A 12,842-nucleotide genomic window follows, 5' to 3' on the forward strand; every position below is an offset into this window, starting at 1 on the left:
TAAAACTCCAGCTGCACTTTGCTCCACTAATACGAGTCTGTTTACCTTGTTTTCCATTAGACATACAGGGGAAAAAACCTCAACTACTATGCACACTGATGGCTTCGGTTCACTAACATCACTCAAAGCAGTTTTCCTCACAGTCGCTATGGTTACAACTTCTTATATGTAGCTGTTATGTAATAGATGGTAACGAAGCGTTATTCACTGTGCCAGCGCTGTTACTATCTCTCTTGGTAGAGTCAAACTTGCCGTTGGTCCGTGAGTGACCGAGGCATAAACCGCTACAGTAATCGCATTTCTTCAATCATGACAAGTCAACGGCATTTTCATAAATATGGAATATTATCAGGTCAAAGTAAGGTCACATACCAACACATGCAAACACTGTATCCTCCTCTTTCCCGGCTAGATGACGTAGGACGCATGAAATGTAATGGAACAATTGTGGTGAACTGAAATCACTCTTGCATTGCAACTTACTAAAGTTTCCAATGTGCCAGTACAAGCTTATACAGCATCTTTGGGATTAGATAGATACCAATATTCACATTTATTCACCTTTAATTTGATTTATAGATCAATATCTTTAATGATTATTAACGATATCCTTCATTTTTGGGCAGATTTCTGGGCAGCAATTTTTTTTCTAATGATGTACACATTTTATGAAGTGGCTACAGAGGTTCAGTAGTTATCAGCAGTAAATATTTAAAGCTCTGAAACACAGTGGGAGGTTCAGATAATGATTCGGAAAGATTATTCAAGAAGAATGGGTCAGACTTTGCACACAGCTGTCCTGGGATCTGATGTAGTTCACCCTTCACCTTCTGACAACTGATGTGAACTGAAGCGTGATGCTGACTGCGTTAAGAAGTTCATTTTCAAATCTTCACTTCTAAGTTCAAATAAAGAGTCAAGTTTTGCAATTCAGCTTTAATATAAATTTAAAAAGTGTTGTAGTCCTTGTAAATCAGCACTTGAAATGTACATTTTTTCCTTCTAGAAAGCCACCAGTACTTGTTTGATGTATGTAGATTTAATGTTTTAGTTTTACATGTTGTATCTGTAGCTGCCTTGATAAATCATTAATTATTTAATCTATATATCTATACACAGAGCTCACTTTATTGAGTTTTGGCTTTGAGCACAGCAGCCCTATCCATCTGATGTTCACACCTTAAGTTTGTAAGGGGCAAATCTATCAGAAGAAAGTTAGCTTAGAGGGAGGGCTTGTTGTAGGGAATCATGCAAATCTGTTCCTGTAAGAGTCCAAAATAAAATTATGTAGCTGGGAGTGAGCAAAACAGGTCACCTTAATCTACAGCTGTAGGGATGTATAGCATAGCTGAAACACAATCTCTCAGTATTGTTTATAGCTTATGATTTTAGGCTGCTGGTAGCAATTGTTTATTTTTTTCCACAACCTGCTCTCATTAAAATAGATTTCTCTGTGTCCAATCATGTGCTCTCTAGTAGAGACAAGAGACTCTGCTTTGCTGAAATGATCCAGATCCATGTGAAAATGCTCCAGAGCTTTTTAGATCATAATATTTTAGATGGAGCTGATCCCCCAGCTCCTCTTCAGAAAGAGCATGTGGAGCTGATGGAGGATCTCTGGAGAGTGCTGGGAAGGATCCATAAAGAGAAGCCAACAGACACCAGAACAGTCTCCAGTAAATTCGAAGCCCTCCACTCCGAGCTGCTCACCTGAGGCCCGATGAACCTACAGCACCAGGCCGAGTGCTGCTGAGAGTCAAACACTGTGAGAGAGTATGTTCAGAGTATTGAATTATTTTCCCTCCTCTGCTTTGAGCAGTAGGCGAGGGAATCAATTTACTTTTGGTCCACACTGGCAGGTCCAACTGTAGGAGGTGTAGCAGGATTATCAGGGCATCAGTATGAATGTTTTACTCTTCATTTCTTTTTTACATTTTTTTCTGCATGTCTTATCTCTCACTGATGTAGACAGATTTCAGTTTACTGGTGATACCAGGTGATTGTAAAACACCAGATGCGGTGAAAAGATGCCACTGTATGCGAAAAGGGTGACGAGGAGTCTCAAGTAACTCCTCTGCAGGCTTCACGAAGCCTTCTGTCAACACTATGTTGGCAGGTCTGCTGCTGTATTGGCATGCATTTCACTCTGCTGTTGCATTGGTAAGCAATCATGGCATCTGAACACGCTTCACAAACATTCATAGCCTGTGCTATTGAAATGCAGTCGCTGTGTTTATCAGCCTTTTGAAATTTGGAATCATTGTCCTTAATGTGGTTTAAAAAGCCTACTATGAACCTGCGAGCTGAAACACTTCCAATGAATTGGAATCTGGAACTTCTTTTGTTTTTAATATTTTTAATATTTATAAGGATTATAAGTCCCTGCGCTGTTGTTGCAATGGGTCTGTGACTCTGAGCTATGGATTCTGTATAGTAGGCAGGGGCAACACTTTCCAGTACTGACTTTCCAACTTTCCTGTGAGGGCAGATTACCATTGTTCTCTGTTTCCTTGTGTAATGTCATCCACAATATCCACAATTACAAAATGTACCACACTAGCCAAAATGCTTTTAACATTGCAATTTAAAAGCTACTTGAAAGTATTTGTGCTGTCATTGCTTTTTAGTAATTGCATCATTAACTGTACTGGGAAACCAAGCCTTCCTTGGAACCAGCAAGAATTAAAAGAGGAAGTAAGCTAGCTGTTCATGAAAGGGAAGAGTTGCTCATTTCTATCATCCTTCCGCCAATCTTCTTCCGCTTCAGTTTCGCCGAAGGGGCGGGAACTGTGCTAGCTGTTAGGATGAGAGGCGGGATACATCCTAGACAGGTTGCCAGTCTGCCACAAGGCTGATAAAGACAACCATCACTCTTACTTTCACACCTATGGGCAATTTAGAATTGCTAATTAAGCCGACCCCAATGTATGTCTTGGGCTGGGAGACAGTCAGAGTATCCAGAGAGAACCCATGCAAACACAGGGAGAGTATGCAAACTTCAAAGGCTTTAGCTGGTGGATTTGAATCCTCTTGCTGTGATGTAACAATGCTAACCACTGCACCACCCTGCTGCCCTAACTTCTATTAAAAATATACATTCTGTCTTCCACCATAGCAAGAAGATTCTACCACAGTGAACAGACTGAAGGTTTATTTATTATTTATCGCTTTTCAAGAACAAAATTCACAAAGTGCTTTACAATACAGAATAAGATGCAATCAGATAGTTTTTTTCACTCAAGCTTTGTTTATGTAAGCCGTGCCATGCCTTTAAGACTAATGGGCTTTTTCTATACAAACTTTGCTTATATTAAGCTTTTTTAATTGTTGTCAAAGTTCAGAAGATTATTAGGATTTAAAGAGGTGACTGTGCTGTTAAAATGCATTCCTGTAAGACCAACAAATGTAGAGAGATATTGTGATAAAAAAGGAAAGTTAACGCTTACAGGCAGTTTAAACATGGGATATTGCAGCTGTTGCATGCTTTACTTTGCTGTTCTAGCTTGTTGTGCACTTCCCAGGTTTTATGACCTGTCACATGCAGCATGACCTGCAGGGCTGGAGATCTCAAGAAGTACCTCTGTGAAGCATCAAAGCTGCAGAGCAAGAATTACCAGATGGTACTGAGGGAGATTGCTTTAACAGTTTTTTAATTTTTTTTAAAGAAGCGAGTTCCCCAAGAAAACCTCTGCGATCCCTTTGTTTTATCTTTTACCTTCTTCTACTCTTCTTCAATCCAGTGAAGTGTTTTGTTTTTGGGGTCTGAGAAATGACATTTACTGTGTTGAAGAAGACGGCAGAGAGTGAGGTAGACCTCAAGTTCCAATATAAATGGTTATGGTGCTGCGTTGACATGACAGTGAGCAAGCAGTAATCAATGCCCCAACCATTTACAGGATAGTCAGCGATTGTGTGGTGTGCCTGTGGTGACTGTTACCACCCACTGTGTTCACCCCAGATCAAAATTTAGCCCAAGAATACTCCTGAACACATCCCTGCTGCGATGTTGCACGTTATCAGTATTGAATCGGTTACCAACTGAACACAAAAAATAATGTTTGCATGAGTAGACAGATTTAACCGCTCAAGCAGGACACAAACAAACAGTTGCTTTCATTTTTGGAATTTAAAATCAGAGGGTAGTTTGTAACCGCCATTATAAGCAGCTTCTAAGTAAAACCTAGAGTGCGTTCTCTATTATTAGACTAGACTGAACAACATCATATGCTGCTAGTCAAGTGTTATAAATACAAAACATTTACGAGAATTGATTGCTCTTCCTCACTCTGTGGGCACAACAAGACTCACTTTGGCCTGTTTTTTTTTTCCCATCATATGCGAACGCCATATGCTGTTATTCATCACTTTTTAGCCCTTCTGTGTAGCAAACAGCAAACATGTTTTTTGTTCAGACCCATTTCTGTGAAACAGGTGAAATTTCCAAGCAGCGCAAAGCAAAATTATCCCACCCAAGTCACTGCTGATTCATATTTCTGTGAGTTATATTATACTAATGCATTTTTATGGCCTGTTTGCATTAAGATCTCATTCAGATGTAATATTGATGGGAGCCTGCTGCAGGTGGAAAAACAAGACAAGCTTATGTTTTATTCAGCAGACAACCTGTGCCGTCTGGATGTTGACACTCAGCAGCACCTTGTATGCATAGTCGAGAGAAGAAGAATCTAAACAGCCGTTTATCATGTATATGCCCAGGATTGTTTGGGATTGTGTAAAAATCAGCCGTGGTGAGCAACCTATTTGTCTTGCTAACAATGAGTAAATCCAATAGACCAATATTTAATTATGTCTGAATGTTCTAAATGCTATGTGTGATAGTCGCATGAGTGCATCAGGGATGCAGAACTGACAACTGGCTGTTAATCTTAGCTAGGATTAAAGTGTACCTTCCCCGTCTGCCTCGCAAGTTAGAGAGCGAAACATGAGTTTCATTTAATCAGCGAGCAGCATCCCGATGTGAAGACGCTGCTCATCCAGAGAAGAAATCCCTCTTGAAATTCCACATCGTTGCACAGAAGCCATAGAGCTTAAAATGCTGTCCTACGGCTACGGTACTCTGATGGGATGAAAATATGAGGCTTTTTTTTCCCTGGTGTGAACGAAGGGTTTAATGATGAGAACCTTTGAGGCCAACAAGTACCTGCTTCCTGGTTGAATTTGCATGTTCTGATGATGAGTGCGAGGAGCTGCATGGCCCTGATGAAACCCCTTCAGTGCTGCAATTGGCCAATCTCTGATAGGCTTCTCTCCCAAGTGTCATGTTGGCTGCTTGATGTTTAACTGCACATTCAAATTATGAGCCTTCACTTGCTTGCTTTGAGTAATTTGCTTTGATAGATTGGGTTGTGTCAGTGGCTTTGATTGCACGCAATGCATTTGTAGAGCTGCTTCAGCTTAACAAGCTCCATTTTCTTGTGCCATTCAGAAAACATGATGGATTTGTGCTGCCCTTCTTGGCCCAGGACGCTATCACTGTATCTCAGGAGTTTTACTTCCTGGTGAAAATAACGCTTAAAGAGAAATCATGTTGCATTTAAAAATGTTAATGCAAGAAGCTGCGATAAGAGCTTAGTTAGCTGCCAGTTATAGGTGTTACATCTTAAAAGTTGCCACTTCGCTGCACATTAGCAACACTAGCTTTCATTCGGAGCCTTGTTTCTGATCACCTGCTGTGAATCACCGTTAGTTTGTAGATTGTACTCAGATTTCTGCACATCAACACATATCAACAGATTCTGGTGGAAAGACTTTTGGTATTTGAAACTTTCTGGTTTCTACTTGTAGACCACTCATAGTGTGAGCTGTATTAACCAATCCTTTTTTAATTGCATGTCTAAAATAAGGACTGGATTTGGTGAAAATCAATCAGGCGATGATTTGTAAACAATCACTGTCAGACAGAACAGGAAGTCTCAGTACGGGTGTCGGCTGGCTATACCAGCACCAAAATTGGCTGTTGCCTTTGTAATCGTTTAATTGTTCTCAGCTTTTTAACATAGTGGAGACAAAATCTTTCAAAGCATATGTATGATTTATTCTTTTTTAATTTATAGTAATGTCACCACGCTGAAAATATTTGCTTTTAATACTTAAAGAAAAGGTCAAGGCCGACTCATCATTTCTGTGATATCATTTCAGATTGTAGTCTATTCCTAAACTGTAGACTTAAAAGGAGAGCAGTCGTCTCTACAGTTGCATGGTACCTTGACTAACTGGTATCTTTCAAAAACCAGTGGAAGCATTAATAATAGCACTAATCTTTGATGTGTCATCCACTTGTCATGCTTCCTCTTCCACAACTGAGCCGCCCATAATCTGACAGCATCTTGAGCTGAATGACTGAATGTGTTTGTGATTTCCTCTAGTAGTGGTCCATTAGCTTGAGCACCAGTTTGAAAATCGAATTCAAGGTCGTGATGGTGGAGGGGGGGACTATCCAAGCTTTTGAACAGACCCATTAGAGGTAAAAGATTTGACCATCAGAGTCGCACAATATCTGCTCTTCAGCTCCGTGTAATGTTTTCATTGACACAAAAGAGTTGGAGAGTTGGAGTTGATGAAAAACCAGGGTGCAGCTTTATCTCCGTAGCTCTGAGCTCTTTTGTCATAACTGGAGCATAGCCATCGGGCTGATTTGCTTTTGTTGTTATCCGTTGCTCAGGGCGACCTTGGAAGCAACGTGTAGTACCACCCTACCTCGTGTGTGGGTCTGCAAAACACCATCATGTTTATTCCAAATCCTGATGAGCATGTTTAATGTTGCATGCCCACCATAACTGACAGCGTCATACAAAGATTTGTTCACTGCAGGGGCCGACCAGTGAGTGAGAGCTTTGGTGAAAGTCCAGTGCTTACAGTTGCATAACAGCACAGCCTGTTGCACAGGACATTAACCTTAGGAACTCTTTACTAGATGACCTGCTTGCTTGAGTGGAAATATTTGCTTGACCTGTTGACCCAGATAGTATTGCTGAGTCCTACTGCAGATGGTGCATTATTGATTATTGAGTGTACTGGACAAAAAAGGAGTAAAGCTACCTTCATCTCATGATATCTGTTTTTCAGCTTGCAGATAACTTCACACTGATATGCAAATCGGTAGCTGATAACAGCATGAATAACAGCCGTGCCGATCACTAATAACCACTGAGCTGTATCCATGTCTCTCCCAGAGCAACAGCAGACAAAGTTGGTGTTAAAGATCCCCAATGGGCAGTTTAGTTGTAGCCAAATAACATCTTAATGAGATTTATTCAGATAAGGGTCAATATTGGGGGTGGCGGGTGGATTTAGAACTGGTGGCTTGAATGGCTTTGATCAATTATCAGACAATGAGTTTTCAATCAGTTGATTTTTGAGTTGAAATTGTGACATTGGGCTACCAAACTGGTCGTGAGATTCTAATAAACATTGTTAAAATCTGTTACACAAAGAAAATTTAAAAAAGGTTGGGGTTAAGGCATTTCTAAAAAGGTAAAGGAATGGATGGATGGCACCACATATTTGTAGCCAGATTCCAAAATGTGGTCAAAAACAGAAGAGGGAGGCTGTTACAGCAGTGAATTAACATCCTTGGTTGGGTAATGGATGTAAAAGATATTTCTGCCTGTACTATGCAACTGCATTATTAGAGCTTATGATATTCTAAGAATGGTGTGTATTTACTTGTACTTGCAGAACCCAAAGAAAGCTAGTCGTGACTGTTGTGCTCCACTCCTGAACCACTATAACACGTACACCTCTCTTTTATCATCAGACATAGCTGTGGTGGAGATGACAGATGCCTTCCGCCAGCCTTCGCTCTTCTACCACCTGGGAGTGAGAGAAAGCTTCAGCATGGCCAACAACATCATCTTGTACTGCGACACTAACTCTGATGCTCTCCAGTCTCTGCAGGTAAGCCGCCATCATGAACAGAAGCCAATATATGCTGATATATTTGTGCCTCAGAGCAGCTCAGGCTTCTTTGTTAAAAATACTCTCAGCACAGGCAGCATCACAGCTGAAAATCTAAAAATTTTATACCCTAAAAGTCAATTTCGACAATCCTTCCAAAAACCCAGTTAGCGGCCTTCTTGTTCGGTTGTTTTGAGAAATGAGATTGTGCCCTCAAACACCGTGTTGGTCTGAGTGTAGGATTTTATTCAAGGGTAGAAAATTTTGGGTAACTTTTCCAATTTTATAATAAAAACCTTGCATTTTTTATTTATTTTTAAATAGATTACTTATTTAACATTGACATTGTTAATGCAGAAAGACAGTGAGAAAGACAGGGGCAACACAAGGTGCCCAACTATCCTGCAGAATGAAGCACAGGTCCAACCAAGACATGGCGCTCATGCCAGTGACCGTTAATAGGGTATAAACACTAATGTTGTTCCTACAGTTAGCTCTGCTGCTAATTACCTCCAACAAGGAGGTTATGTTTTCGGTAGCATTTGTGTGAGTGCATGCTTGTGAGCGTGCTCAAGAAGTTTGGAATTAATTCTATTAGAACTTTGTAGGGGTGTAGAGAGGGGTCACGTTAACAATCCATTAAAATTTGGCTTACATCCACCAAGGTCTTCGAGGTCAACCTAATGATTTATTGCTCTAAAATTAAAAAGACCTTATAACTTTGGAAACTATGATACTTACAAGTGTGGTGGGTATTGCGGACACAATGCACACTTTTACACACATCACAAATTGCTGAAGATGTAGATGTGTATTACTCTGGTCATCGTGCAAAAAAGTTCATACTGCTTAAAGTCCATTTACAAAGAAAAAAAAATGACTGTATACAATATACTGTACAATTTCCATACAAAATGCCCAAAGGACGAGCTGGCCTGGAGGAGGTTGAACTGCTTCTTGTTATAAACTTGAAGTAATGGAACCAAGTGTTGATTAAAATTGCTCAAAAAATGTTGTTTGTTTGTTTTTGTGGTCTTGTTTATGATTTTTAGAAAGCCACATTGCTGCTGAGGTTTAGAGATTTATTTTTTAATATTTTTATGAGCGCCACAAAGCAACAGCAAATTCCTCAGCAACAATTTAGATAATTAAATACACTGGAAGTTTTACACTGGAAAGTGCTTGCAGGTAACAATAAAGTGCATACTACTCAATCCCTACTAGCAATATGTATTGACCAAAGCTGTGTTTATTTACCATAAATGTCAGACTACTTCAGCATGTAACAATGGTGTGAGTCTTGTAGTTTCTGTACTGCAGACAAAGGCATGGTTCAAACCGTCTGAGGCCCACGCAGAACACATTTTAAAATCGCCTGCTGTAGGCAACTTGCAGCAGAAGAACACTGACGCTTTTCTTTTAGTTAGTCTAGTGGGAGGAGTATTGTGGTGACAAGGGTCATGAGCCAGAAAACAAACTGTAGAGTCGACCCATAATGCACAGCCTGCACAGTCAGGGGAGGCGTGTCTTAAAATAAACACAACATAAAAAGCTGACATTCACAGCTGTATTATGTCTGCTTTTTATGGCAAGAAAATTGTTTCAAATGACGTTCTTTCCTGCTCCTGGTGGTATCTGGGAGGGGTTTTTTGTTCTGTGGTCTGCCATGGTGCCCACCCGTCTAGCTGGCTGTGGGTTAACTTGTTCTCACCATGCTTTGAAAGAATTCACTTAGGCAGTTTCCTCAGATCTCTATCAGGCCACCAAATTGTTTTAAAGGCAGCTTTTTTTATACTCAGTTTTTTTCTTTAAACAATGGCGATCATGAAAAAAAAATCCTAAAAAAAATCTACAGGGAGTGCAGAATTATTAGGCAAGTTGTATCTTTGAGGAATAATTTTATTATTGAACAACAACCATGTTCTCAATGAACCCAAAAAACTCATTAAAATCAAAGCTGAATGTTTTTGGAAGTAGTTTTTAGTTTGTTTTTAGTTTGAGCTATTTTAGGGGGATATCTGTGTGTGCAGGTGACTATTACTGTGCATAATTATTAGGCAACTTAACAAAAAACAAATATATACCCATTTCAATTATTTATTTTTACCAGTGAAACCAATATAACATCTCCACATTCACAAATATACATTTCTGACATTCAAAAACAAAACAAAAACAAATCAGCGACCAATATAGCCACCTTTCTTTGCAAGGACACTCAAAAGCCTGCCATCCATGGATTCTGTCAGTGTTTTGATCTGTTCACCATCAACATTGCGTGCAGCAGCAACCACAGCCTCCAAGACACTGTTCAGAGAGGTGTACTGTTTTCCCTCCTTGTAAATCTCACATTTGATGATGGACCACAGGTTCTCAATGGGGTTCAGATCAGGTGAACAAGGAGGCCATGTCATTAGTTTTTCTTCTTTTATACCCTTTCTTGCCAGCCACGCTGTGGAGTACTTGGACGCGTGTGATGGAGCATTGTCCTGCATGAAAATCATGTTTTTCTTGAAGGATGCAGACTTCTTCCTGTGCCACTGCTTGAAGAAGGTGTCTTCCAGAAACTGGCAGTAGGACTGGGAGTTGAGCTTGACTCCATCCTCAACCCGAAAAGGCCCCACAAGCTCATCTTTGATGATACCAGCCCAAACCAGTACTCCACCTCCACCTTGCTGGCGTCTGAGTCGGACTGGAGCTCTCTGCCCTTTACCAATCCAGCCACGGGCCCATCCATCTGGCCCATCAAGACTCACTCTCATTTCATCAGTCCATAAAACCTTAGAAAAATCAGTCTTGAGATATTTCTTGGCCCAGTCTTGACGTTTCAGCTTGTGTGTCTTGTTCAGTGGTGGTCGTCTTTCAGCCTTTCTTACCTTGGCCATGTCTCTGAGTATTGCACACCTTGTGCTTTTGGGCACTCCAGTGATGTTGCAGCTCTGAAATATGGCCAAACTGGTGGCAAGTGGCATCTTGGCAGCTGCACGCTTGACTTTTCTCAGTTCATGGGCAGTTATTTTGCGCCTTGGTTTTTCCACACGCTTCTTGCGACCCTGTTGACTATTTTGAATGAAACGCTTGATTGTTCGATGATCACGCTTCAGAAGCTTTGCAATTTTGAGACTGCTGCATCCCTCTGCAAGATATCTCACTATTTTTGACTTTTCTGAGCCTGTCAAGTCCTTCTTTTGACCCATTTTGCCAAAGGAAAGGAAGTTGCCTAATAATTATGCACACCTGATATAGGGTGTTGATGTCATTAGACCACACCCCTTCTCATTACAGAGATGCACATCACCTAATATGCTTAATTGGTAGTAGGCTTTTGAGCCTATACAGCTTGGAGTAGGACAACATTTGCCTAATAATTCTGCACTCCCTGTATATATACTAAGTCTCAGTGTACACTTGTTGATTATGCTTCCTTTCACTGCCATATACTTCTCCATGTACAAACAAGTAATTGTTTCATCTAAAGTCATCCTATAGGTCATCACGGTTTACTAGAAATATTAATCAGCTGTTGGGAAATCAACAAATATCCACAAATACAAGTCGTCCTCACAAAGTGTTTGTAGCTCAGGTATGGTGTACTGAATTGAAGTGTCATTCAGTAACATCGTATCTAACTTAAATTGCCTCGGAGAAAATGCTAATGATGAATTTCTAAATGGATTTCTCTCTTTTCTTCTTTCAGGAGATAATTTGCCAGAAGAACACTGTAAGTACACGAGGCATTTCTTTCTTTTCCCGTTGCCTTTCACACATTACTCACTCATTGCTCACACATTACACACATTGTGTAGTGCAAAGAATATGCTTTTTACAGCGCGCAGGGAGCACAGTGTCCTGTTGCCTTATGTCTCTCTTTTCGCTATTGTAAAGGCTTTCTTTTGCACAGCCCACTTTTGTTTCGAAGCTGTGATAAATATTTGATTTCATGTAAAATGAAAACATCTTCCCTTCCACTTTCAAGATGTACGTCTCAGACAACAGCTGCTTTGAGAGTTACAGTGACTGCAGTGCCACAATCTGCATAAAAAGGCACAAGCATTTTGAGAATTTGACTTGCAAAAAGTGCAGTATTCAAATAAGGTGCTGCCTTAAAGCTAAGGAAATCCTGTCCTTTGCATATCATACTGTAGTTCCTAAAATTAGTAGATCAATATAGAGTCACCCACTGTACCATATGTTTTAAGTAAAGCCTTTTTAGCAGACATGCAAAGATTGTTGTTTTTGTTTTTGAAGTTTCTCTGCAGACCCATGAGCCTTGTTACAATGTATTAATATGTACAACTTTTCTTGTCTTATCAACCACTGAATGTGCTTTCGCAGCACAGATAAGCTGCAAAATCTCTTATTTCAGAGACCAAAGGTAAAGAATGTTTGTCATCTTAAAAATGATGAACTGATTCGGATTGACTTACATTTCTAAATTGCGCGCTAATTGTGTCAATAACACAGATGCGGTCGGTAGTCCATGTTCAGCAGTCAGATAAAAGGCTCTCCTAAGTGGCTTTCACAGTGAAAGGAGAGCTACATGAAATGTACTGTTCTCTGACACTGACTCGTACCAAGAGGAGAGCTGATTATCACTCACAGTATGAGAGTGTGAGCTTACTGATCTCCCTTATGTGTACTTACTGTCTTTGTTCTTTCTCTTTCCTGCTTGTATTAATGCACTTAAATGCAGTCTGCACCAGTGCACAGGCTCTTAACTAGCCATCTGTGCAGGTAAAAGTGCATTTAAATTGCAATACTGGACTTTTTGATCATTCTTTCCCTTCAATTTAATGTTATTACAGATGTTTTTTCCCCCTGCAAACACCATAATTAATCGCAATTTTATGTCTTCCTTATTCTCTTTCATTCCCAAAAAGTTCCAGACTTTCAGCCAAGACTTTGTTAACATATCCACATGGCAT

At 40.1% G+C, this 12,842-nt stretch overlaps 1 protein-coding gene across 1 annotated transcript in view; it reads left to right on the forward strand.

Annotated features, from left to right (window-relative positions):
* map3k5 (mitogen-activated protein kinase kinase kinase 5) overlaps positions 1 to 12,842 on the forward strand; it is an 86,494-nt gene that overhangs the window by 13,414 nt on the left and 60,238 nt on the right. The window contains exons 2-3 of the mRNA XM_080883737.1: positions 7,778 to 7,917; positions 11,615 to 11,638. Of these exons, the coding sequence (XP_080739863.1) occupies positions 7,778 to 7,917; positions 11,615 to 11,638 (164 nt within the window). The remainder of the gene's footprint in view (positions 1 to 7,777; positions 7,918 to 11,614; positions 11,639 to 12,842) is intronic.

Source organism: Rhamphochromis sp. 'chilingali' (genome assembly GCF_963969265.1).
Source record: "Rhamphochromis sp. 'chilingali' genome assembly, chromosome: 5".
NCBI classification, from domain to species: Eukaryota; Metazoa; Chordata; class Actinopteri; order Cichliformes; family Cichlidae; genus Rhamphochromis; species Rhamphochromis sp. 'chilingali'.